Genomic DNA, 23,431 nt, shown 5'->3' with positions numbered 1-23,431 from the left:
TGGATCCTCTTCCCCACACATTTTGCCCTGGCCAGGCCAGGTGTTGGATCCCCCGGAAGCTGGAATCAATGCACGCGGGAGAGGGTTTTATCCCTACTACTCTTGCCGCTGCTGGGTGGGTTTTGCACCTCAGCTCTCTCACTCTTCAGCTTGGGTGAGGCTCCAGTGCAACCCATCCCGGTTGTGAGCTGTGCCGGACCACTCCTTGCCTAAACGCTGCAAACTGGGATAAGTTTGTGCTGGAAACGGTTCCCACGGTAGCTATTTCCTTCTCCCTTCCTACTGGCGGCTTGGCCTGGGGGAGCTGCCCAGCCCACAAGATTCAATGTGATGGGCTCAACAGGTCAGAGCCCCACAGAGCTCCTCTTTCTGCGGAATGCCAGCTCCAGCTGCAGGCCTCAGTGCCTCGACCTCTGAGTATCGATGGAAACCGTAGGGCCTAGAGATCGGAGAGCTCGCTACTGCCCCCTGTTGGGAATAGGGGGAAAGCAGCTCAGAGCTAATGGGGACAGAGCCTCCAAGAGCGGGGAGCTCTCTGCCGGCCTCTGTTGGTGAGCAGGGCGACGCGACGGAGCCCGGCCTCATTTGCATTTAGTTCCCTGATACTCTTGACTTTAGTGACACTCCGATAAGTTTTGACTCAGGGACAAGGAGCTTTCAGTGATCTGCTTGGGTGACAGGCGGGCAAGAGAAGGGCACTGAACAGGCCGTGGGTCCGGAGTCCCCCTGCACAACCCCTCGGTCTGGCACAGGGGACTAGGGGAGCCTGGGCACACACACGACTGAGGGAAAGGGTGGCTGATTGCAGGGGCCCTGCACCCCGGGAGTCAGGACTCAGCTGAAGCTAAATACGCCGATGATCTCTGTGTGGGACACGTGTGGGACAGGCGACAGTGGGGCCTTCCTCGGCCGTGGGGGAGCAGCAGAGCAGAAGGAGTCTGATGAGTGGCCCCGATCTAGCACCATCCCAGCTGCAATCACCGGGGCTGGCTTAGGGGGTGGAGTCTGTGAACCAGAGCAGGCAACATTTTACCTAGGAGACGGGCACAGATCTGCTCTAAACGGGGCTTTTCCTACCCCTGGACAACAAAAGGCAAGTGGGGAGGGTGAGAGTGACCAGGAAAGGGTCACTGCTTTAACGGAAGGAAGTCCACATGGGCAGCTGAGGGTCTGAGCTAACAAAAATACTAGTGTGTGTGGCGGGGGGGGGGGCTGTCTTTAGTATCCAGTTCTGAGCTATTATTGCTCTTTTCCCTCATTCATACCATGGCCCCTTTCCCCTTAATCAGTGTCTTTATTCCATGCACTCGCTCTGTGCTTGTGAGCAGGGAAATTTTGCCTGTTCATGAAACCCAGGGATGGAATTTGCTTTTTCCCAGGTTTCAGGGTCAAGTGGGAGGGTCAAGCCAGTGTGTTTATTAATTTGAAGAGGAACCCCATGATTTTTAAACCTGTCCTGTATGCTGCTGGCAGCACCTGGGAGAAGGGTTATTATCTAGAACAATGTTTCTCAACCTTTTTTTTTATAAAGCACGCTTCTTAAGAAAAAAGCGCCCCTTTTTTCCATATATATATATATATATATAAGTACCCCTAGTAACTACCGTTTTCAGACACACACACATTTTTTTCTGCCATTACAACACATTTGTTTTGACAACTTAATCGTAGCCGGGTGGGCGATTACATTCTTGCGTGTAAAAAGCACAAAAATAATAAAGCGCCATAAAACTTAATGCAAAAATTCCATTTTCTCCGATTTTCAGTTGTTGACGTACCCCCCCAGTCATCTCTCAAATCCCCCGAGCGTACCCGTACCGCTGGTTGAGAAACACTGCTCTAAAACACCGGCTACCAACCCCCATATCTGACCATCCCCAGCATTTGGGAGCATTCAGATTCTGATCTAAGTTCCGATCCAAGTTCACAAAGAGCTTTGGGAAGAGTTGGAGCAAGCCCCATCTCTGAACACCCCCAGGGCTTTATGCTATTTGGCACCTTAAGCCCATCTAGGATGTTAGCACAAATATTTCCAGCTCGGCCCCGTTCCCCAACTCACCGAGTACGAGAAGGATGCAAAAGCAACTATGGATCCTTCTGCAAAACATGGTGTAGCTCCAGGCTCTGACTGTGGTCCCACGCAGAGGGAGGGTGATGTGGTACTGAGTGCACGAGTCAAGCAAATGGCTCTCAAAGTCCCCTCTGTGGAGGAAGGAAGCTGTTACCACTCGGAGAGCTAACAGCCTTTTAGCCCTTCTCCTCTTTTACAACCTGCGAGCGGCTGTTCTCATGGCTGCAGAATGTGTGTGAGGTTGTCCTGTGTACACTGAAAGGACTCTCCCATTGCCCTTGGGGTGGAAGAGAATCCCCTTTAGGTGGGTAATATGGAGTTGCTGGCACATAGCTGTGTCCTAATTCCCATCTGGCCCAGGATGTATATAGTAACTTACAAGGGTCTGATGTGCTCCATTTCACAAGACTCTTGCATCCCACCGCAGGGCTGATGTCTCACGCTCATTCTGCTCGCATAGTGAAGCAGAGATATAGACATCTGATTTTTAATATGCAGAGCCCAGAGTTTCTAATTGTAGTATATTAAGCCTATGGAAAACTGTAGCAACGATTTGAAGTAGGAATAAGGAGGGAATTCACCCCACATAGCTCAGTTGTTAACCTATTACAAGCCAAGGATCTTTCCATTTATCTTAATTATTTTTTATTTTCTGAATCATATTTCAGGGGACTGGGGCTTTTTGTTGTTCTTTATTTTTAAATGTTGCGTGTGCATGTATTGATACAGAGCTAGGGAACAAGGTGCACCAAACACAAATTCTATGTGCTCATTAAAAGTAGCAAAGTTAAATTGTTTAACAAAAAAAATGAATAAAATCAAACTGGAAATGTCACAATGGAAAATTCACTTGCTTATTTAAATGAAAAACCTGGCATGTCCGTTTGCTTTGAAATCATATTTTGGTACGGAAAATGTCATTTCAAAGACCATTTTAAAAACAAACAAAAAATCACGTTTTTCGTCAAGAGTCTGAATTTATCAATGCCACAATTTCAGGGGGGTATTTGGCGTATGCAAGAAAAAAATAGTGACCACGCCTGTCTTTCCAGAGATGCTGATAATTATAATCCTTAGTTCCTTTTGCACTGTAACCTATTTCAAGTGAATCCTTATTGTTTGGTCAGGAAAGCTCCGATCACTTCTAGCCAAAGCATTGGTGGAGTTTGCCTGCAGTTCGGGGCACAAGAGATGTAGCATGGACCGCTGGAGGCATGAGGTATGATTCCATTATTGTACCTGTGTCAGCTTCACTTCACCGCTTTTTGCCTCTGCTCCAGGCTCTAAAATAGGTAATGTCTTAGTAAAGGCCTTGGGGGTGTCAATCTGAAAAGCACCATCGGTAGGAGAGAGCAACGTAGTTTTATTCTTCCCTTCGTATCCTCGTACCTGGGAGGCTTCCAGGTCTGTGTCCCTGCTTTGAAGGTTCCACACACGCTGCTTACAAAGGGCTCCACAGACCCCGCTTAGATGCTGATGCAGGGTGTCGGGGGCAGCCAGCTCTCATTTCCTCAGCAGGATTCAGAGCTTTCCTGGGGTGCAGGCAGCAGGGCGCATGTCTGGGGAAAAATAGCCAGAAATGAAAGAAGTCCGGGAAGGGAAGATTTAGGCCTTGATATTGCAGCCCCTACTCATGGGAGCAGAGGCTGCGGAAGTGGGCCCATCAGCAGTGTGGAGAGGAATACAACATTCACTTTCAATTTCCCGTCCGTATGTATTTCAGTAGCTGTCTATTGCTGAAGTTGGAACTATTGCTAAATGAGCTACGACTGCGAATATCAACTGGCCCCAAAGACTGTGAAGGTAAGAACATGAGAACAGCCGTACTGAGTCAGATCTCGATTGTCTGCCTTCCAAATAGCGGTCAGTGAAGGGAATGAACAGAACAGGGAATCATTGAGTGATCCTGTCACTCAGTCCCAACAACTGACAGTCAGAAGCCTGTATTGTAAAGGTCACATGCTCGTATTTCCAGGAAACCGGACACGTCAATTTCTTTCTGAGGTCTATAGATCAGTTTTTACTAGTCTGCAATTTGTTTTGTATTTTAAAAGTGCTGCTGAACAGGAATGTGGATGCAGTATTAGCATGTGGAGACATGTCTCCAGTGAGAGAGCTAGGTAATATAGATACATGGGTATCAAATGTGATAGATTTGTCTTTATCGATATCTGTTTTCGATGTACAGGCAGCCCCCGGGTTACATGGATCCGACTTACATCGGATCCCTACTTACAAACGGGGTGAGGCAACCTCGCACTAGCTGCTTCCCCCCAGCAGACCAGGGAGACGCGAAGCTAGCGCCCCACCCCCCCAGCAGACCAGGGAGACGCGGAGCGGCTTTTCTCAGCAGACACCTCAGCTTGAGAATAAAGGACTGAGGGAAGTGAGGTGTGGGAGAATAAAACTGAGCTCTGGAGAAATGTTTGGCTAGAGTTTCCCCTACAATATGTACCAGTTCCGACTTACATACAAATTCAACTTAAGAACAAACCTACAGTCCCTATCTTGTACGTAACCCGGGGACTGCCTGTACTTGTCCACAAGGAACTGTCCTTATGGCAGTGTCACAGTACATGCCCTGCAGCCCCCCCCACTGGTGTCAGTAGCGTAGATGAGGGAAGACACACCAGACCCTGAGGGTACGTGCCCTACACAGCTCCCCACACGCCTACCCAACGCCTCACTCGCCTACACCAGCATTTTTAGTGCAGTGTCCTATCGCCGGTGCCCTTCCATGCCCGAGCCTTTCACTGCCACGTGTAGCGACTCACTGTAGTGCAACTGTAGCCTGTTTTCCCTGTGGTGGGTAGCTACACTCGTACTGTCTGTGCCCCACACTGCTGCGGTGTAGCCAGGCCAGAGTCAGAAAACTGTCACTCGGAGCAAGGGGGAGGGGCACGCACCAGCCTTGTGCGGAAGCAATCACTGCATTCCCATGGGCCGACTTCTCACCATTCCTGTTTCCTCTGTATCTCTGCCTGACTCCTGTTGATGCCCCAGAGGAACACTCGGTGCAGCAGGAATGTGAAGCCCAGAGCTCCCTGAGGGTTAACAATTCACGGATTGACTGAGCGTGCTCACCGTGTGTGTGAAGTGCAGGAACAGCACCAGGAACAGAGCCACGATGGTGATGGCACCACAGAGCAAACACACTGCAAATATGGCGCATATGGCTTGGGACGTGCTCCCGGCCCCCATAGCCTCTGGTCGTGAGCAATGCAATTGGAAACAGAGGGTTAATGTGTGAGGTTCTGCACTGGCTGGTCACTAGTGCCACTAGGCGCCTTTCTGGTGGGGGATTTCGAATGCCTTTGCTGAGTGTTGTGTATGGGTGTGATTGGGGTTTCCTAGGGGCTGTAAGTACCCGCAGCTCTTTGCTTTCCCAGGGCTGAGAAGTACGAGGTAAGGAAACAGAGGGGGATGTGAATGTGCGGTTCAGGAATTCCAATAACCTGCTTCCATGAAAGCTAGTGGGATTTGGGTGGGGTCCAAAATCTTTGACTGGAAATGGAGCTGGTGCCTTTTGAGGACATGAAGCCAGAACTGAGCCTTTTGTCGGAATACATTCCAACTGGGTCAGTGGGATTTCTCGCTATCCTGGTGTGTGCAGGGGGGATCAGACACTCGTCTGGCTTCCTGGGCCCCCTGGCTGTCCCTATTGCTGATGCTGGGAGCTGGGTCTATCTGCGACATGATCTGCACTGTCCTGTGTTAAGCGAAGACCTTGGGGATGGGTCAGGGCCCTTCAGGGCCGAGCTGATCGCTGGTCACATACCCACCCGCCTCTGGGTTTCCATGGTTCCCGGGCGGTTCAGACACAGTCAATATGATGTTTCTAGCTTGTCGCGATACACTGAAGGTGAGGCTGTAGACACCGCTGTCATTAAGCTGCAGGTTCCGAAGGAGCAGAGAAGCATTTTCAGGGAACAGCTCAGCCCGGCCTAGGTAGGTGGGATGTGTAAAATGATTCCCAGAGCAGCGGGTGGGGATCCCCTCAGCGCCGAAAGAGCAGTTAGTCGCTGTGTAGAGGACGAGTGGATTAGGGGTGTTACTGAAGTACCACTGAATGGTCAGCGGAGTGAGAAATGGCCCCGGCTGGAGCCGGTAGGAGATGGGCAGGAGGACAGACTGGCCGACAATTCCACGGACTGAATCCTGAGGGACCTCAATGAGAAGAGCGTGGGAGGAGCCTGCAATAAACCGACACAAACAGAGATCAGCCAATCGCTCCCCCCCACCCCCGGTACAGCCGAGAGAATGCAGCTGCGATTGCTCTGTCCCCACCAGTGGGCACGACGGCACTTGTGACTCCTAACTAAAATGCAGGCTGGTTTTGGTCCCACTTGCCATTGTGGGACTGAGCCAGTTCAGTTTGCCAGAGAGAAAAATTCTGCGCTCCTGGCCCTTGCAGCCGTGGTGTGTGCGGGGAGAAGCTGCGCTAGACCACGTCTCATCAAGGAACTGCAGAAGGGAATGAGGTTCTACCAGAGACACTCTCGGTCCGTAGCTAGAGCCTTTTCCTGTCCCAACAGCTGCCTGGCCACGAGAGAGCCTCAGGGAAGGACTAGCTCGTTCTCACTGGCAGTGCACGCCAGCGGCCCTGGCTTCAGGGAGCTAGGTCTGCTATGGGCCTCTTTGTGTGGGAGACTTTGTGAAGCGCTGAGGCGGAGGAGAGAGGTGGCCCGGCGCTGCAGCTACAGGGGGGAGGCAGCAACGATGAAAGTGTTTGGAGAGGGCCCCCCCGAGCAAGCACTGTGGCAGCTGAAATCACACTGGCTGGCTTGGGGGAGGGAGCCGCAGCATTTCGCCTAAGAGCTGGATACAGAGCTGCTCGAACTCTGGACATCAGCCGGGGAGTGGGCTGCAGCCGGGGGATGAAGTGACTGGCAAAGAAGAGCTGTCTTGTTGGCTGTTTGCACCAGCACCTGAGGAACCGAGTTACCGGCACTGTGCGGCTGTGTGGGGGGGTGAATTTACTATTCAGATCTGTGCGTTATTATTGCAGGTCTCCTACATTTGCTCTGTGTCCCTTTCCCACTAATGCGTGTCTCCTGTTCCATGCACAGACTCTGTGCTTGTGAGCAGGGAGGTACTGCAGGGTCGGGAGTAGGTTTTCCACAGCTTTTGGGGTGGGGTCAGGAGGATGAAGCCCGTGCATTTGTTAATTTTAAGAGGATATTTAAACTCCCATGTTATTGAACAGCTGGATATTTAACCCAGCCTCTTATAGTGCTGACAACACCCTGAAGAGGGGTGATTATCTAGAACCCCTGCTGCTGACTCCCCGTCTCTGACCACCCAGATTCCGATCCCAGTTCCCAAAGAGCTCCTGTCTTTGGGGAGAGCTGATGCAAAGCCCCAGCTCTGAACATCCCCAGACCTTGGACCGTTTGGAATCTGGATCTAACTTCGGCACCGTAAGCCCATCTAGGATGTTAGCTCAAGTATTTCTGGCTCAGCCCCATTCCCCAACTCACCGAGTACGAGAAGGATGCAAAAGCAGCTCGGGACCCTCCTGCAGAACATCGTGTAGCTCCAGGCTCCGACCTGGGATCCAGCACCACCTCCGCAGGGGCAGGGTGATGTGGTACTGAGCGCACGAGTCAAGCAAATGGCTCTCAATGTCCCCTCTGCGGAGGAAGGAAGCTGTTACCACTCGGAGAGCTAATGGCCTTTTAGCCCTTCCCCTCTTTTACAACCTGCGAGCAGCTGTCCTCGTGGCTGCAGAATGTGTGTGAGGTGGTCCTATGCACACTGAAAGGACTCTCCCATTGCCCTTGGGGTAGAAGAGAATCCCCTTTAGGTGGGTAATATGGAGTTGCTGGCACACAGCTGTGTCCTAATTCCATCTGGCCCAGGACCGGCATTTTAATTTAAGTGGGTCTGCAAAGAATAACAGCTCGCTAACACCTTGACCCACATGATCAGTCACGGCCTCAGTTCCAAACATTTCGTCTCATCGGATGCAGGGGAAAGCTCGAGTCAAATGGGACCACAGGACACCGCTTGTCTGGACTGTGCAGATGGAGAAAGCACCGTGTCCGTGAACAGCCACAGCGCTACAGTCACTCAGAGCGGTTGTCTCACAACCAGCCTCCAGCTCTACATTTCTGTCACTCATCTCATCCTGGCCACCCCCCTCAGCAACAGGAAAAAGTTCTCTGCAGCGAGACATGATGAAAAGACTCTCCCCTTCCTAGCACAGAGATCTCCGGGGGGAGCAGGGTAGGGGAGAGGAGGAATTAGCAAGGGACAAAGCACAAACCCACCGTTTGGTTGACCAGCCGCCACACTGGCTGGCTGTGTGTGGATAACCCCGTTCTGCTCTCTATTGCACTCTGTAGCTAAGGGCAGAGTTCACTGCTCTGGATACGAAAGTTCAGGTGTATCTGGGGGGGGTTCAGTCTCAAAGCACCAGTGCAGGACGTGTGACTGTGTAAGGTCACAGAAGTGTCATGGCTGTGGTTGGCGTAGCTCCTGGAAGAGCGGGGGCTTACATCATTCTGATGAGCGCGAGGGATGGGGGGTGTCAGGCACATACCGAATGGGACAGGAAACGGTGCTGCTTTGAAACTGTTAAACTTTGAATAATATTTCAACCGTTCATTCAGAGGCCTTAACGTTCCTGCGGCCGTGCTGGGCCTGCAGAGCCTACGCTGGCCTTGCTACGCTGGCCTTCTCCCCTCGCGTGGACACAGAGTTGCTGACCGCAGGATGAGTTTGGCTGTGTGGGAACAACTCCACCCCAGTGGAGTTTAGCTGTGCTGTCAAAGCTTGTGGCTGTCAACACGGCTGTGTCGCACTGGTGTGTGTGTGTGTGGGCCGGGGGGGGGGGTTGACACCTAGCTGTGTTGCTAGGGGATGTGGGTTTTTCCACACCCCTTGCTGAGGTAGTTGTGCTGGTATAAATTTTAAGTGTAGTCCAGGCCCGAGAGCCCCGTTGGACCCTGGAAGCCCTGTCTGCTCTTTCACCAAAGGCATTTGCGCTTTGAAAACTAAGGGCCTTTCTGGCCTGTATTTAAACCCACTCACCCGGCCAGCTGCCAGGAGTGTTTAACCAAATGCTACACCGTAGTTTCCTCTATCCTGCGGCCAGTAAGCAAAGGGCCTTTGATTGACCTTCATGGAGGCTGATGGAAGTGCTCCAGGCAGAATGACCTTCCCCCGCCTCAGCGATTCCTGATGACCTGCCTGTTTAGGGTTGTGTGTGTGGCAGGCACTTTTTGCATTCGCCGTGCAATGATTTTAACACCCGCTCCTCCTTCTCTGGCTCTGTACGCAGTGACTTGTCACTTTCAGACTCGATCCTCTGTCTTACCGGCAGCGGAGGAAATCACTCACAGGTGCTAGCAGGGGTGAAAGGTTGAGGGAAAAACCACCCCCAGAATGAAAGCAACTTCCTTCCTGGGAGGAGAGGGCATTTCAGACCTCAGTAGCGAGCCCATCTCCTCCCACAGACTCGCTGCCACTGTCTGAGCGCAGAGAAACATGTTCCAAAGGAGCTGCCAGAACGTCTTTCCACTCCTCCTACTTATCGGTAAGTTCGGGGACGGGGTTAGAGCTGAGAATGCAGAACGGGAGCCCGATACATCACAGTGACTAACAGGGTAAAATGGAGGGGAATGGGCACAGCAGCTCCTGTGTTCCAGTCCCAACTCTGCCCGTGACTTGCTGTGCAATATTGAGTGAGTCGTCTTGCTCCTCTGTGCCTCAGTGTCCCCAGATTCAAAACGGGCAGGATAATTCTTCCCTCGAGGGGGTGTCATGTGGTGACTTAGTTAATAGCCGCTTGACACGGGTTACTCTCTATTCGTAATGCCGCTTTTAAAAAACGGAGATGGGCTGTAACGGATTCTTTGCTTCACACAAAAGGGGGCTCTCTCCGAATCTCTGCGTTAGTGTTTAATGGGTGGTCAGTGTTGGCTTGGTCTGTACAACGGGTGTTACACTATTGAGCTCTGGCTAGAATTGTGAGGAGAAGTGTATGGTGAGATTAGCGCTTACCCAGCGCGCGAGCACGGCTCTCTGTGTGAGCAGCAGACGCGGTGAGTTACAGCCCACGGAAGCTGGTGCCCAAATCAATCTGCTGGTCTCCTGGTTGCTTTTGTCGTGCTACACGGAGCTTTCTGATGGCGGGTTCAAGCTGCACAGTAACTCTGTCGATCCGCCTGCTAGTACCGTCTGCCCAGGGCCGGCTCTAGGCACCAGCAAATCAGGCAGGTGCTTGGGGTGGCACTTTGCCAGGGGCTGCATTTCAGGTAAGCAGCCGGTGCCGCCCCAGCAACGCCTAGCCCTGCCCCGCCGATTTAAAGGGCCGCGGCCGGGAAATGCCGAAAACACCAAAGCTGCACGCAGCCAGCTGGCAGCATCAATGGCCCTGGAGCCTGCTGGCTGCCCCCGTCTCCTGTCCTGCTCCTCCCCTCCCCCGTCAACGCCTAGCCCCGCCCCGCCCCGCCGATTTAAAGGGCCACCGCCCAATATGGTGGCCACCCCCATCTCCTCTCCGTCCTGCTCCTCCCCATCCCCAGCAACGCCTAGACCCACCCCGCCCCGCCGATTTAAAGGGCCACCACCCAATATGGTGGCCACCCCCATCTCCTCTCCGTCCTGCTCCTCCCCATCCCCAGCAACGCCTAGACCCACCCCGCCCTGCCCCGCCCCGCCCTGCTGATTTAAAGGGCTACAGCCCAATGAGCCCTGGAGCCTGCTGGCCGCCCCCATCTCCTCTCTGTCCTGCTCCTCCCCATCCCCAGCAACACCTAGCCCCGCCCCGCCCCGCCCCGCCAATTTAAAGGGCTGTGGGAGATGCAGCAGCTGCGCAGCCATCACTGGCACCATGTGCGCCTGCTGGCCGCCCCTGTCCTGAGTCCTGCTCCTCCCCAGCAGCCGCTACCTCCTCCGGGAGCCGCTACCTCTCCACTCCGAGAGCATCAGCCACCCCTCCGCCTACATCGTATGGAAATCCCAGGTAAGACGCCCCCTTTCCACCTAGGGTTGCCAGGTGTCCGGTATTTTCGCTTCCTGTCCGATAAAAAAATCAGAAAATACCAGACACCTGGCAAACCTACAAACACTCAGCCTGCTGGCCGAGCCCCCAGCCCCCGACAGCCTCAGCCCCACGGACCCTTTGAAGTCTGTTCCTAGTATATTTCTCTTGTTCATGTTTGTAGTAGAAGTAGAACCAAACAAGGATCCAGCGCGCGCGCACACACATACACACACACACAGAATATTAACTGTTCTACACTCTTCAAAGAACCACACATGGTGTTTCATAGATATTTCTTTAAAGAATTAAACTTGGTTGATCTGGGTAAACTTTTGTGTTTGATGTCTCTAAGGCAAGCTTCATTCCATATATAGTTGTATTGGGCACATACAACTCTCCACTTCCTCTAACACTTCATAAACTTGAATATATAATGGCTACTAAAAAGAGGGATACACAAAAATAATGTGCATATGCACACCCACTGATCTCAGTTTATCTGATAACATAGATGTGTTAGAGCCACATAAGGAGCCACTGCATTTCAAAACAAATCTAGTTTAACAATACAACTATTTATTGATGTAGTTTAGATGTCTTATGTGCTATAATTATCATAATTGGTTGACAAGTATGTTAACACAGCGTGGTATTGTTAGCTGATTGTAATTGGTTTGAAGATTGATTAAATATAGCCATAAACTACTTGGCTACATCTACACTGGCATGATTTTCCGAAAATGCTTTTAATGGAAAAGTTTTCCGTTAAAAGCATTTTCGGAAAAGCGCGTCTAGATTGGCACGGACGCTTTTCCGCAAAAGCACTTTTTGCGGAAAAGCGTCCGTGACCAATCTAGACGCGCTTTTCCGCAAAAAAGCCCCAATCGCCATTTTCGCGATCGGGGCTTTTTTGCGGAAAACAGTACTGTGCTGTCTACACTGGCCCTTTTGCGCAAAAGTCTTTCGGAAAAAGACTTTTGCCCGAACGGGAGCAGCATAGTTTTTCCGGAAAAGCACTGACAATCTTACATGAGATCATCAGTGCTTTTCCGGAAATTCAAGCAGCCAGTGTAGACAGCTGGCAAGTTTTTCCGGAAAAGCTGCTGATTTTCCGGAAAAACTTGCCAGTCTAGACACAGCTCTTGAGTTTTAGATGTGGCACAAGTTCTTCCTTCTATTTTTGGTACTTAGTTAAGGAAAGATAAACTATTTGTGTGAATAGTTTTTCATGCATTCAAACCACAAGTAAAAAGTAGCCTATTTCTATAAGAACAATACAATAGAGTTTTAAGGTACATTTCCCACTCTTGAAAAAGAGCTTTGTGTGAGCTGGAAATCTTGTCTCTGTCACCAAAACAAAACAAAAAAAATTGTGAAGTGCGAAGCCAACAAAAGGGGGGGGACAGCCAAAAAATGTTTTGCTTGGGGCAGCAAAAAATCTAGAACCGGCCCTGCATCTGCTGGGGGACACAGCATGAGTAGGAGCCCCTCTGCCCTGCAGTAGTGTTTGGGGAGCTGCCAGGCCATGGCCGAGAGAGGAAAATTCTAACTCCCATGGAGAACCCTGCCCCAGGCCTGTATTCTACACCTCACCTGGAGGTCCGGCGTGGGCCTTCCCTTGAGAAAACAGAACCGATCAGTATACTTGCGCCTGGCCTGTGGGTGTTCTACTGAGAGCCTAGGGCTTGTCTGAATCAGGGTATTTGCTGTTATAAAGGAACCAGAGTGGTAGGTCCTTCCCCTGTGTACACTGGCTCAGAATTCATTGTCCAAGGGGATTATAACGCAGCCCCTGTGTGACTGGTACAGAGCAAAGGGGCTGTGTGAGACGCATGAGACATGAAGCTGGCCTTTACCGCATTTGTACCTCGTTTTGTTTTAACGGGATTTATTGTGACTTCTCTCCAGAGATGAGTGTTTCCCATTACAGTGTTTGCCAAATGGCCGCTTGCCAGTTCTCCCCGGTTTTGGCTGACGCACTGGTCTCTGTGCATGTTTTGCAGGTGTCTCGCAAGCTCGTGTGACAGAAGTCCCTCAAGAGTCAGTCAATGGAACCGTTGGACAATCTGTGCTCCTGCATGTCACCTACAGCTTCCCAGTGTCACTTCGCTTTCCTTTGCCAATTCAGTGGCGTTTCAGTAACACCCCTAATCCACTCGTCACCTATACAGTGAATAGCTGCTCTGTCGATGCTGAGGGGTTCCCCACCCGCTGCGCTGGGAATCATTTTACACTTCCCGCCTACCAAGGCCGGGCTGTGTTTTTCCCTGAAAATATTTCTCTGCTCCTTCAGAACCTACAGCTCAGCGACAGCGGCATCTACAGCGTCACCATCAATGGCATGAGAAGGAGAGAAATTTCATTAGTGGTATCAACCTCTCAGCCGACCAACAGCAGCACAGGTAACCACTCAGCCATCATGTATAACATCCACAGTGCCAAGGGAGTCGGGCCTGTTGCTGGTGCCATCGACACAGTCACATGGAAATGATGGTTTTTTTCTACCATGTGCAGAGTCAGGGCACAGCATGAGAACCCCAATAATGTTAGTCTCTGAGATAAGTGAATCTTTTAACCCCTGCATCCCCTTCCACCCTCCAAAGATCCCAGATTTATGGAGTATTTCATGGCTCCAGGATTACGCAGCACACACAGAGAATACATTCTGATGCAACTATCATAAAACAGGGTGGTTGTGTTTTGTTTGGAGGTTTTTTTTTGCGGGGGGGAGATACATCGCTAGCCTCCCTGGGAAAAGTTAACTACTTCTGAAGTCTCCACAGTTTTTAACCTTCCTGCTTGCATTGCACTGGAGGTACTTCCTGGAGCTTTTGTTCCCTGGGTTTTATATTGATTAGTAATTAGTGTGAGGTAACAGGAATATGGTCTTTGGCTGAGTGTGAATCGCATTGAGAGGGGCTGGTCCATTTCTTTTTCTTTTTAGTCATAGTTTTGGAGCCTGGTAATCCTTAAAGATCGTATTTGGTCTCTTGGTCAAATTAAAGGTGTCGAAGATGGCTAGCTACTTCTCTGTTACAGGTGATCTGTTCTTTTAACTAGAAGAACCAATTACAATCATTACTCTAAACCGTGCTATGCCATGTAACAATATCCAGGTCACCCTAATCACGTCCCAACCATTTATGATTCTTTACTGTCAGGTTACCACGTATAACCTAAATATGATCTCACGGCAAACTCCTCTGAGAGCCAGATGTGACCTGCACACTTTGCCAGACACCAACGATAAACGTTTACACGATAATGCAAAGACTCTTGGCTACCCCGCTTTAAACCAAGTCAGTGCTAGGATTCCTATCATTGTGAGAGAGGTCGGGTCAGATTTTACTGTCCATGTGCTGTATACCAAGGATCAAACTCTACTGGCCAGGCCTATCTGATTCAGTTACATAGGTTCTTCTTACTACTGTGTGTTAAACATCTAGAATGTGCTTGGTAAGGTACGTGCCACATAAAAACACAGGGTCTGCCCAGAGGAGCCCAGTGTGCAAAAGAGAAACACAGACGAGACAAGATCCATTGAGAGATCTAGGAGAAGTGTTAGTTTAGGATGTCTCCTTCCTTTGTGTGTGTGTGTGTTTTAGATATACTTTCCTTCCTGTTTTTTCCTTCCCCTCAAACAGTGACGGGGTGGAGAAGGTATTTTATTGATGTGAGCGGGGCCTTGTGAATTAACCTTTAAACACTGCAGTTGTACAACACGTGTAACTCACGTGTGCATGCACTGGAGTACATATCATCGCCATGCATTAGCCCATCAGAGCATGGGGCCTGGTATGAGCCAGAAACTAGTTCCATGAGAACGGCTAGCATGGGCTCACGGTGTATCTGAGCGGCCCCAACGGCTCTCTTCCATGTGTGCCCTTGGCCCTCCCCATGTGTGTGGGTCACGCCGGACGGCAGAATTCTGCGTCCAGACACATAACAAAGTGTATCAGATCCTGGAGCAACATGTCCTGTAAATTGGCTCCTACTCCTTCCCAGCGGGCATGCCTCTTTCAACCACGCAGCGAATCTGCATCATAATCGCTGTGCAGGAGTGGGGGGAGGAGCATAAAACGGCTTTGCTGCTGACTCCACGTGTGCAAATGCCCACCCTTAATGCATGATAATCCCATCCTTCCACTCCTCTCTGCACGGCAGAAGGCATGAGAGGAGCCCTGGGCTAATGTAATTAGAGGATCTATGAGCCACTCTGGGCGGGTTTTCCCGGTTTTTCGCCAACTGCCAAGTACAGAGCATTTAGGGGCAGTGATGGGAAACGTGAATGCAGAGCCGCATGCAGCCCATCGGGGCCTATGAGTGGTCCACGAGACATATTGTTTGCTGTTGCCCATGCACAGGGTTGCCCGAGCCTGTTGGTTTTCAGCAGCGTAGTTTTCTTCCTGCCCGTATTGCAAAACGTGACATGCACATAAAGCCGGGGCCCGTGAAGTGAGGGGTGTGCTGAATGCACGTTGATTGTGAGAGCCATGCACTCCCTCTGTGTCCAACCACAATGATGCCATGGTTCAATCCACCCATGCCACGAATTCTAGGTAGCCAAGCACAGTGAGCAAAACCACCCTATCCTGGGAGACCTTCTTGGATACGACAGTCTTGCAGCTCCCTGAGATGAACAGAAGTCACTTGCACGGCCCTTCACTAGCCTGGTTTGCCCATCGCCGTTTTAGGGCAACACTCGGTTAATTTCTCCTAACTTCAGAAAAGCCACTAGCCACGGCACTCAGCAGTCTGAGCCAAAGTGCTTCCTGGCCTCTCCTGTAGTAACTTGCAACTGCTTGTGCCACGAGACTAGACGGGCTGGCACTTTTCCTTTGAAAAATTGTGTGGTCCATGCAAACTGTAGCTGCCATTGGATAAAAGACCCAGATTGCTCCTGCTCTTGTATTTGTCAGAGTCCGATGACCCTACTGAAGATGACGACCCTGCCATCCCTGTGTACCCGCTGGAGTACATTGCTGGAGGTTTCTCTATTGTGCTCCTGCTGCTGCTGCTAGCGTTCTGCTACAGTTGGTGCCGGGGTGAGTCAATCCGCTAGATGGTTTCACTTGCTACTGTTTGTGCTTTGGGCTCTTCTAAGGAGTTTCTTAAAGAAAATTCAAAGCTGCATTGCTGTGTTTGTAGGGTGGTGGCATGACTCATGGTCACAGTCTTGGTTGCACGACTTCTTGGATTGTCTGAGCTTTTGTCATTACTGTCAATTAAGCAACAAAGGTTTTGTCATTCACAGGGTGCATAAGCCCCCTCCAACTCTGAATGCCAAACGTTTTGTGGGACAAGTACAGGTTGGACCTCCCTAGTCCGGCACTCTGGTCTGGCAACATCCGTGGTCCAGCATGATGATAGTTAGCTGGATGTCCACTTATCACAGGTGTGGCTAAATTTCCTGCAGTTCCATAAAGCTTGTTTACATCCACCAGTCCCGGTCTCGGTGTTCTGTGCTGTTATTTAGCTCTAATTTACCCCTAAATGTTTTCTAAGCACCCAGCAAGCAGTGGAAGTGTTGGTAATGCTGCTAGACAATATTGACATCCCGTGGTCCAGCAAATTCTCTGGTTCAGCAGTGGTCAGGTCCCCGGGGTGCTAGACTAGAGAGGTTCAACCTAAATTAGTGTAAACATCGCTTTGTCGGCAGGACCCATTTTTCATTTTGTGGAATTTTTTCACTGATTTGTGTACGTTTTTACTGAAAATGTTACTGCAGGGAGAATCGCTGTGGCCGCTGTAATTGTGTTGTTTACTCAACACCCAACTGTATGAGAAAAATGTCGATAGCCCTTTTGATGCATTTTTCTTTTAAAAAAATGTTTACAACGTTACAAAGTCAAGTCTGACCCATTGTCCCTGTCCCCGTCGGGGGGGCGGTAATGCTCCATTAAATGCTCACTCGGAGATCTCATCACCGTGAGCTGGTGGACAGCAGTCCCGAGCCCCTTCCAATCATGTTCCCTTCACCCGGGGTCCTTCCCAACTCTGTATTAAGTTATTTGCCAAAACGACTAGTCCTTTGGCCCTGGTTCTGGCTAACAGTTCTCAGTTTTTGCATCTGAAGTTCGCAGAGGGTAGGGGGACCTGGGCCCTCCCCCACTCCAGGTCCCATCCCAGGACCCTAAGAGCAGGGATACAGCTCCTCCGCTCAGCTGGTGGGGACGCGCCCCATACCTCACCAATCCACAGGTTCCAGTGAGGCCTTCACCACAGCCCAACGTCTGCTTTGCCCCTTCCTGGGTTGATTCCTACCCTCAGCTCGCCTCCTCTCCAGGCTGGTGTAGGTGGCCACCCTCCGCAACATGGTTGAGCAATTTGTATCCGGCTCCTCTCTGAAGGCCACTCCCCATGGGCCGGCCAACGCTGGCAGGTCTCCCTCTCTTCATCTGCTCCAGCCCCTGGAACCCCCTTCCCTGCCGAACTCTGTCCCCTTATCCCTGCCAGCGCGGGCTTTTGAAACCCAGCGCTCTGCCACTGGAACGCCCGCGCAGGCGCTGTCCTCCCGGCCCGTGTGCTGCCCCCGTGCACTTCTGTGCATGCACCAGCGGTGGCCTGGGAACAGCCCCGTCACCACCGCAGGGGAACCGCGTTGCGGGCCCAGAGCATCTCCGCTCCCCTACCCCCAGTGCAGGGTTCAGGGGGCGCCGATCCTCAGGGTCCTGACACCCCGTCACCGTCCCCAACACATTCATTTTCAACACAATAGCGTTTTTTGGAGGGGCATTTTTGAGCTTCCTCCAGCTCAAAAGTCCATGGATGTCAGTGGATTTGTTCCTGATTCACACTGCTGTGAGAGGAACAACCCCAGCCACAAGCTTTCATCCCAAACACTTCCCAGTCCCCTGTCACTGTCGACAACACTCCCTTTCTCTGTGCTCGACAGACCCACAAGATGGAGGTCTTCTCTGATTCCTCCCTGCCTTTTGGCCCACCTATCCGGGCCAAATCCCCGTCCCATTACTTGTTCCTGCATAACACGTCTAATATCTGACATTTTTTCTGTCCCTGTTGCTAACATTTTCATTCAGGCTCTAATCAGCTCCCATACCGATTGCTCCTTATCCTCCCAGGAAACACACGTGATTAATTTATTCCTTTCTGGGTATAACACAGGGAGGTATATTCAAATTATTTTGCCTTTGAGTCCCAGAGTAGCTTTGGCAAATTGTAACATGAATGCAAAACTTCACTTTCCTTTGTGTCTCTGCATGAAGCTCTCATAAATTTCAGGATGATTAAGAGACTCCTCAGTAATTACCAGCCCTCCAGGTGTTACTTGTGTATACAACACTGAGGGCACCAACGGACGACATGTGTACAATATGGAGGCCACAGCTTCACTGATCTCTACTAACTCTTAAAGTGAACTTTGCAGGTGCAGCTGGATCAAAAGCAACCAGGATTACAAGGCAAGAGCAGGTAAGAAATAATAAACCGATGACCTGGTACATCTGAGTGGAAAAAAAACCCACAGCTTGTGAGAAGACAGAAAGTCAGATCTGATTCTAGCTGAATAGAAACCACACGGGGGAAATTTATTTTTGTGGCCAGAACATTAACGTGCGGTTGCACTAGGAAAATGAACTCGGTGGAAATGTGTTTGTGGGGGTCCCATGTTAATCTATCTTGGTCATTTCTTTATTGGATGTGCTCAGTTCCCAATAACTTTCCTAACACTAAGCATCAAGCGAGGCTCTTTCCAGCACGTGCATCACCGCAGGTTTTGTAGGACAATTTATACTCTTGGTGCCACTCCTGGAAGTAGACCCTTGATCAGTGAAACCTGCCCTCCTACCCGATAGTCTGTTTGGATAGTCAGCATGCGGGCTCGTATGGAAAGAAGGAATCTTAATTCATGGCTGGCGTGGCATCCATAAGGGATTGTCAGGATTTTCTTTAACTGCACCCGGGGAGGGGCCAACAGATTTGCTGGGCCCCATGGCAAGGTGGGTGGGAGTGCCAGCTCCATGCTTCTGGAAGGGGCGGGGCCTCTGGATGAAGAGGCGGGGCCTCTGGATGAAGAGGCGGGGCCTCTGGATGAAGAGGCGGGGCTGGGGGTAACCAGCCCTCTGCACTGCCCAGAACGCAACACAATCCCATCCCCGAGGTGCTCTGGCGGTGATTTAAAGGGCCAGGGACACCAGCAACTGCTGTGGTAGCGGTAGCAGCACCTGGGAGCCCTGGGCCCTTTTGAATTGCCAGGCCTGAGGGCAACTCCCACCCCACCACCCCTTGTGGGCAGGCCTGCCTGCACCCTCTCCTTTTATGGACTGAAGACCGGCTGGGGAGTCTAAAAACGGTCCTGGGTCTGGGAGCAGAATACTGGCGCGATGTGTTAATGGCCAATGGGAATTCTGGGCCATGGTGAAGGAGACACTAATATCTGCACTATATGCAATAGGGGACGGTGCGGGGAAAAGTCTCTTTCCCATCCTCCCTCTGCCCCCGGACTCCACAGCCCCACAGGTGCAGACAGAGGTTCTAAGATGGGGAGAGGGGAGGCAGGGGCGGGGGAAAGTGCATTGCACTGACGTGTCTTGGTTGACACTGTGGCTGTGGCGGGCCTCAGCATCAAACCCACAGCCGTTCTCTCAGACCAGCGATCAAAGCACGATGGCGCTTGCCAGAGCGGAGCTGCCGAGCTAAGCCCCGACCAGAAACGCGGCTTCCTGCGGACGTCACAGGGGCGAGAACAAAGAGGCCAAAGGCTGAGACGGGGAAATAACGGAAATTTTGTGTTGAAGGAGGAAGGAAAGAGGGGTCAGATCAGTGCTGCTCTTTAAAGCTGCGTCCCTCTCCTCCCCCCGCTCCCCTACACCCTCCTCCCCGGCTTCTCTGCTCTCCAGCTCAGCCCTGTGCCTCCCCCTCTGCTCCCTGCATGCGGGTCCCTGCCTCAGGCCTGCACTGCAGCCTTCGAGACCTCTTCATCCCTCAGCCCAGCTCTGCCTGGCAGGCGCTGACTCACCTGCTTGGGGAAGCGGCTGCTCCTGCCGGCTGAGGATCGACGTGGTTTTCCTCCCAGCTGTGTGTGGTTCCCAACGCTTGTGCTGGGCATTGTCATGCTCTTTCCCACGCGCTCTGCCTGCAAGAGCAGCCTGCTGGGGACAAAGCGCTTCATTTGTTAAAAATCACCACAGCCTGAACCCGCCCCTTTGCGAAGCCCCCGGAGCGCCCCTCGTTCCGGTGCATTACCGTCTGACGAGGGCGTCTCTTCCTACCTCCACCACCCCCACCCATTTCCCCCCGCTCTTTGGCCTTCCCTCTTCCCAGCCATTACTGAACGAGCCACCTCCACAAGGCTGGTCTTCCTCCAGACACGGTTTGCGAATGAATCGCTGCTTTCCACGATTACACGTCATTATTTAAAGATAGCCCCGTCCGCGATCGACCACGCAGTGTAGTCTCTAGGCCAGGGTGGGGAACCCTTGTCTGGATCCAGCCCCCTGCCAATGCTCCCCCCAGCCGGGGGGCTGGAGCACACAAAATCTTCTAGCCAGGGCCCCCCTAGGCTCAGGTGTTCAAGGGGAATGTGGGAAGCGTCTTTCTTCTCAATCCAGGGGCCATGTCAGTGCGGGACTTTGCGGGGGAGGGTGTTTCTCACTTGTGTGCGGCCCCCGACTGATTTTTCTGTGGGACCCAAAAACAGCTCCCGGCCCTGCTCTGGGTAGAAGTCCCTTGGAGGGAGACAAACACCAGCCCTGCTCCCCACAGGCAGGCCCCAAGCGCTCTCCTTTTATCCAGACTGACTCCCGGGCCTCAGCGGGTCTCGCTCTCGATTTGTACTCTAGGTCCGGAGTCCCGAGGACCCCTGCACGGAAGATGCCCTGGACTTGCCAAGCCTGTACGCCAGCCCGCAACGAGCCCGAGAAAAGTCTTTCACCCAGTCTGAGCCACTGATTGAATACGCGACCCTCGGCTTCACGGGACGCTGACAGCCGCTGCTGGGGGGCATGAGAAGGCCGTGCTCCTGCACTACGGAAGCCACGTGGTTGGTGGCTCGGTTGGAAACAATGGAGGGGTTCCTTTTCAGAGGCAGTAAGGACTGAGGTCCCATGATGCTGGGTCCCTGCAGTCACCCAGGCCTGCCTAGACCCTTGCCGGATTTCCCCTTTCCCCAGGGAAATGTCATTTTCATACAGTGGGACCGACGCTGAAGAGCTGTCGTGATCTCCAGGAAGCTCGAGATTCCCAATTCTGAGCCTAAGGCGTGTTGCATGTTTTTGAGCTGGATACTTCAGGAGCTAAAATGACTTATGCTCCCCCGCAAGCCTCAGTTCTCACAGAGCCCCGAGGGCCTGGAATATTCCGCAAGCTTCAAGGACAGTCAGTCCATCCATGAGCCATATTCTTTGTTCAGTAGCCTGTAAAGCTGCCCATGTAAATCTAAAAGTGGTTACCGTGTTTTACCGTAGATAACCCACGGGTTATGCAAAGTTTTACAAACCCCGCCCCCCCTTTTCCCCGCAGGCTATACTTGTCCGCGTGTAATACAGGGGTTTTTACTTGGGTGCCGGTTGAGGTGCCGAATCAGAATCACTGTCGTAGCCTGAGCAGCTGCCACAGGGAGGGACCAAGCAGGCAGAGCAGAGGGGGACGAGAATTCAGGGAAGAGGTAATTGCTGTGGGGAGGGAGAGGAGATTCCCCTGCTGTGGGAATACCCAGGGACCTTCTTCCCTCTGTTGCATCTGTCCGAGAAAGGGGTGGGGGTGCTCTGTTTAAAGACACAGCTCCTTTGCTCAGCTCCTGGCTCTGCCTGCCTGGGGCAGACAGCTCACCCCGGGGGAGTGCACAGCATGGGCAAAAGGCATTTGGGGAGGGTTGGAAACAGTGCGAAGGGTAAGCCCAGTCACCTTCCCTTCCCATGCCGCCTGGGGCAGACAGCTCACCCCGAAGGAGCTAATCTGTCTGCCCTGTCGGGCTGTGGCCATCTACTCTCTGCTTTGGCAGTTCTGTATCTGGGAGCTCAAATGCTTCTGTGCTACAGGCTCATGACACCTGAGTTAATTACCCTCGTTATCTTTCAGTAACAGTACCCGCGATTCATCTCCCGCGGGCTATCCACGTGCACAGGGTATGTAAGACACTTTTTACTCAATCAGGAAAAACCGTGGGTTATACACAGGTGTGGGTAATACTCATGCGCGGGTTATATACGCTAATTTACGGTAAATCTAAAACGAAGTAGTTTTCTTTTTTCAGTGGACGGGACAGTTTCCTGAGGCATATTTCTGTACCGTTCTTTATGTTTGCCCGTTCTTGTGATTTTACCACAGCTGTCCCAATATTTGGTGGCCCTCTCAAAGCCCCTGCTCCGGCAGTCCTGTGAAGGTGGAAGAATCTCAGTTTTCAGGTGAAAGAAAGAAAAAATGTTTCTAGCTCTCAGGGTGGTGGACAAAAAGTGACCCTAGTGTGACCTAAAGGATAACAATTCATAGGTCAATAAAAAGAATTCCAAGTGTATCTTTTTTTTTTAAATCTCAAGATTTCTATTCCATTTTAGGATTTTTGACTGTTTGGGGTTGGTAAGACAGTTCCATTTTCATCTCCTTGACTATGTCTACACTGCAGGCTTTTTGCACAAAAACAGCCGTTCTTGCACACAAACTAGCGGAGCGTCTACACTGCACGCGTGTACTTGCACAAGTAAATTTACAGTAAAGCGTCGGAAGAGAGGGCTTCTTGCACAAGAGTTATTCCTCTCCCCATGAGGAATAAGCCCCCTTGCACAAGAGCTCTTGAGCAAGAAGGCAGTGTGGACAGGCAACAAGGGTTTCTTGAGCAAGAAACCCCTATGGCTAAAATGACCATCGGCGCTTTCTTGCTCAAGAGTGTGTCCACACTGCTATGGACACTCTTGCACAAAAGCACATGTGCAAGAACTCTTGCGCAAAACAGTTCTTGAGCAAAAAGCCTGCAGTGTAGATATTGCCCTTGTGTCCTTGGGAATAGAGACAGGGATAGATGGGACCGGGATATCTATGCTAGAGGACAACAATAAAGTGTAAATTAAACTCTCTCGCAGCAAAGGTGCCTTAAGCATGTACCTAACTTGGAGCAAGTAAATAGTTCGAAGGAACTCGTAGGGGAAATTGCAGAATTGCTCACTGTCATATGTAACCTTTTGCTTAAATCAGAATATGTCTAGACTGCACTCCTCTGCCGGCAGAGGGATGCAGATTAGGCTGGTCGAAACTGCTAATGAAGCGGAGATTTAAATAGCCCGCACTTCATTAGCATAAAAATGGCTGCCACTTTTTTTCGGCACGGAGCTTTGTCAGAACAATCGACAGTCTAGAGGGTGATCTATCGTTAAAGAAAGCCTTTTCTGATATATCCCTTATGCCTCGTACAACAG

General features: G+C 51.4%; 1 protein-coding gene and 1 long non-coding RNA gene across 3 annotated transcripts; one reads left to right on the top strand and one right to left on the bottom strand.

Moving 5' to 3' along the window:
* Positions 1-3,500: 3,500 nt before the first annotated feature.
* Positions 3,501-9,113, bottom strand: LOC142818252 (uncharacterized). Its single transcript, XR_012895635.1, has 3 exons — positions 7,552-9,113; positions 5,156-6,264; positions 3,501-3,630 (listed from the first exon to the last, which is right to left on the bottom strand). It is a non-coding gene; the product is annotated as an uncharacterized LOC142818252 (long non-coding RNA).
* On the top strand, positions 3,625-22,536 carry LOC102451412 (uncharacterized). Of its 2 annotated transcripts, none has more exons than XM_075896684.1 (5): positions 3,625-3,874; positions 13,067-13,465; positions 15,983-16,108; positions 18,451-18,494; positions 20,864-22,536. In XM_075896684.1, the coding sequence occupies exons 1-5, from the start codon at positions 3,784-3,786 to the stop codon at positions 21,005-21,007; spliced, it is 804 nt and encodes a 267-aa protein (XP_075752799.1). In that variant the 5' UTR covers positions 3,625-3,783; the 3' UTR covers positions 21,008-22,536. The 2 variants fall into 2 exon arrangements, with proteins under 2 accessions (XP_075752799.1, XP_006118175.2); XM_006118113.4 differs by lacking the exon at positions 3,625-3,874 and adding an exon at positions 9,419-9,611.
* Positions 22,537-23,431: the final 895 nt, after the last annotated feature.

Source organism: Pelodiscus sinensis, chromosome 13 (assembly GCF_049634645.1).
Source record: "Pelodiscus sinensis isolate JC-2024 chromosome 13, ASM4963464v1, whole genome shotgun sequence".
Taxonomy (NCBI): domain Eukaryota; kingdom Metazoa; phylum Chordata; order Testudines; family Trionychidae; genus Pelodiscus; species Pelodiscus sinensis.
This window is presented reverse-complemented; position numbering and strand designations above follow the sequence as displayed.

Bases quoted from the DNA above. Each gene is read 5' to 3' on its own strand.
- LOC102451412 (XM_075896684.1), top strand. From the start codon at position 3,784: ATGTATTTCAGTAGCTGTCTATTGCTGAAGTTGGAACTATTGCTAAAT. The intron at 13,466-15,982 runs GTAACCACTCAG...TGTATTTGTCAG, and splicing joins GCCGACCAACAGCAGCACAG to AGTCCGATGACCCTACTGAA. The intron at 16,109-18,450 runs GTGAGTCAATCC...TGAACTTTGCAG, and splicing joins CTGCTACAGTTGGTGCCGGG to GTGCAGCTGGATCAAAAGCA.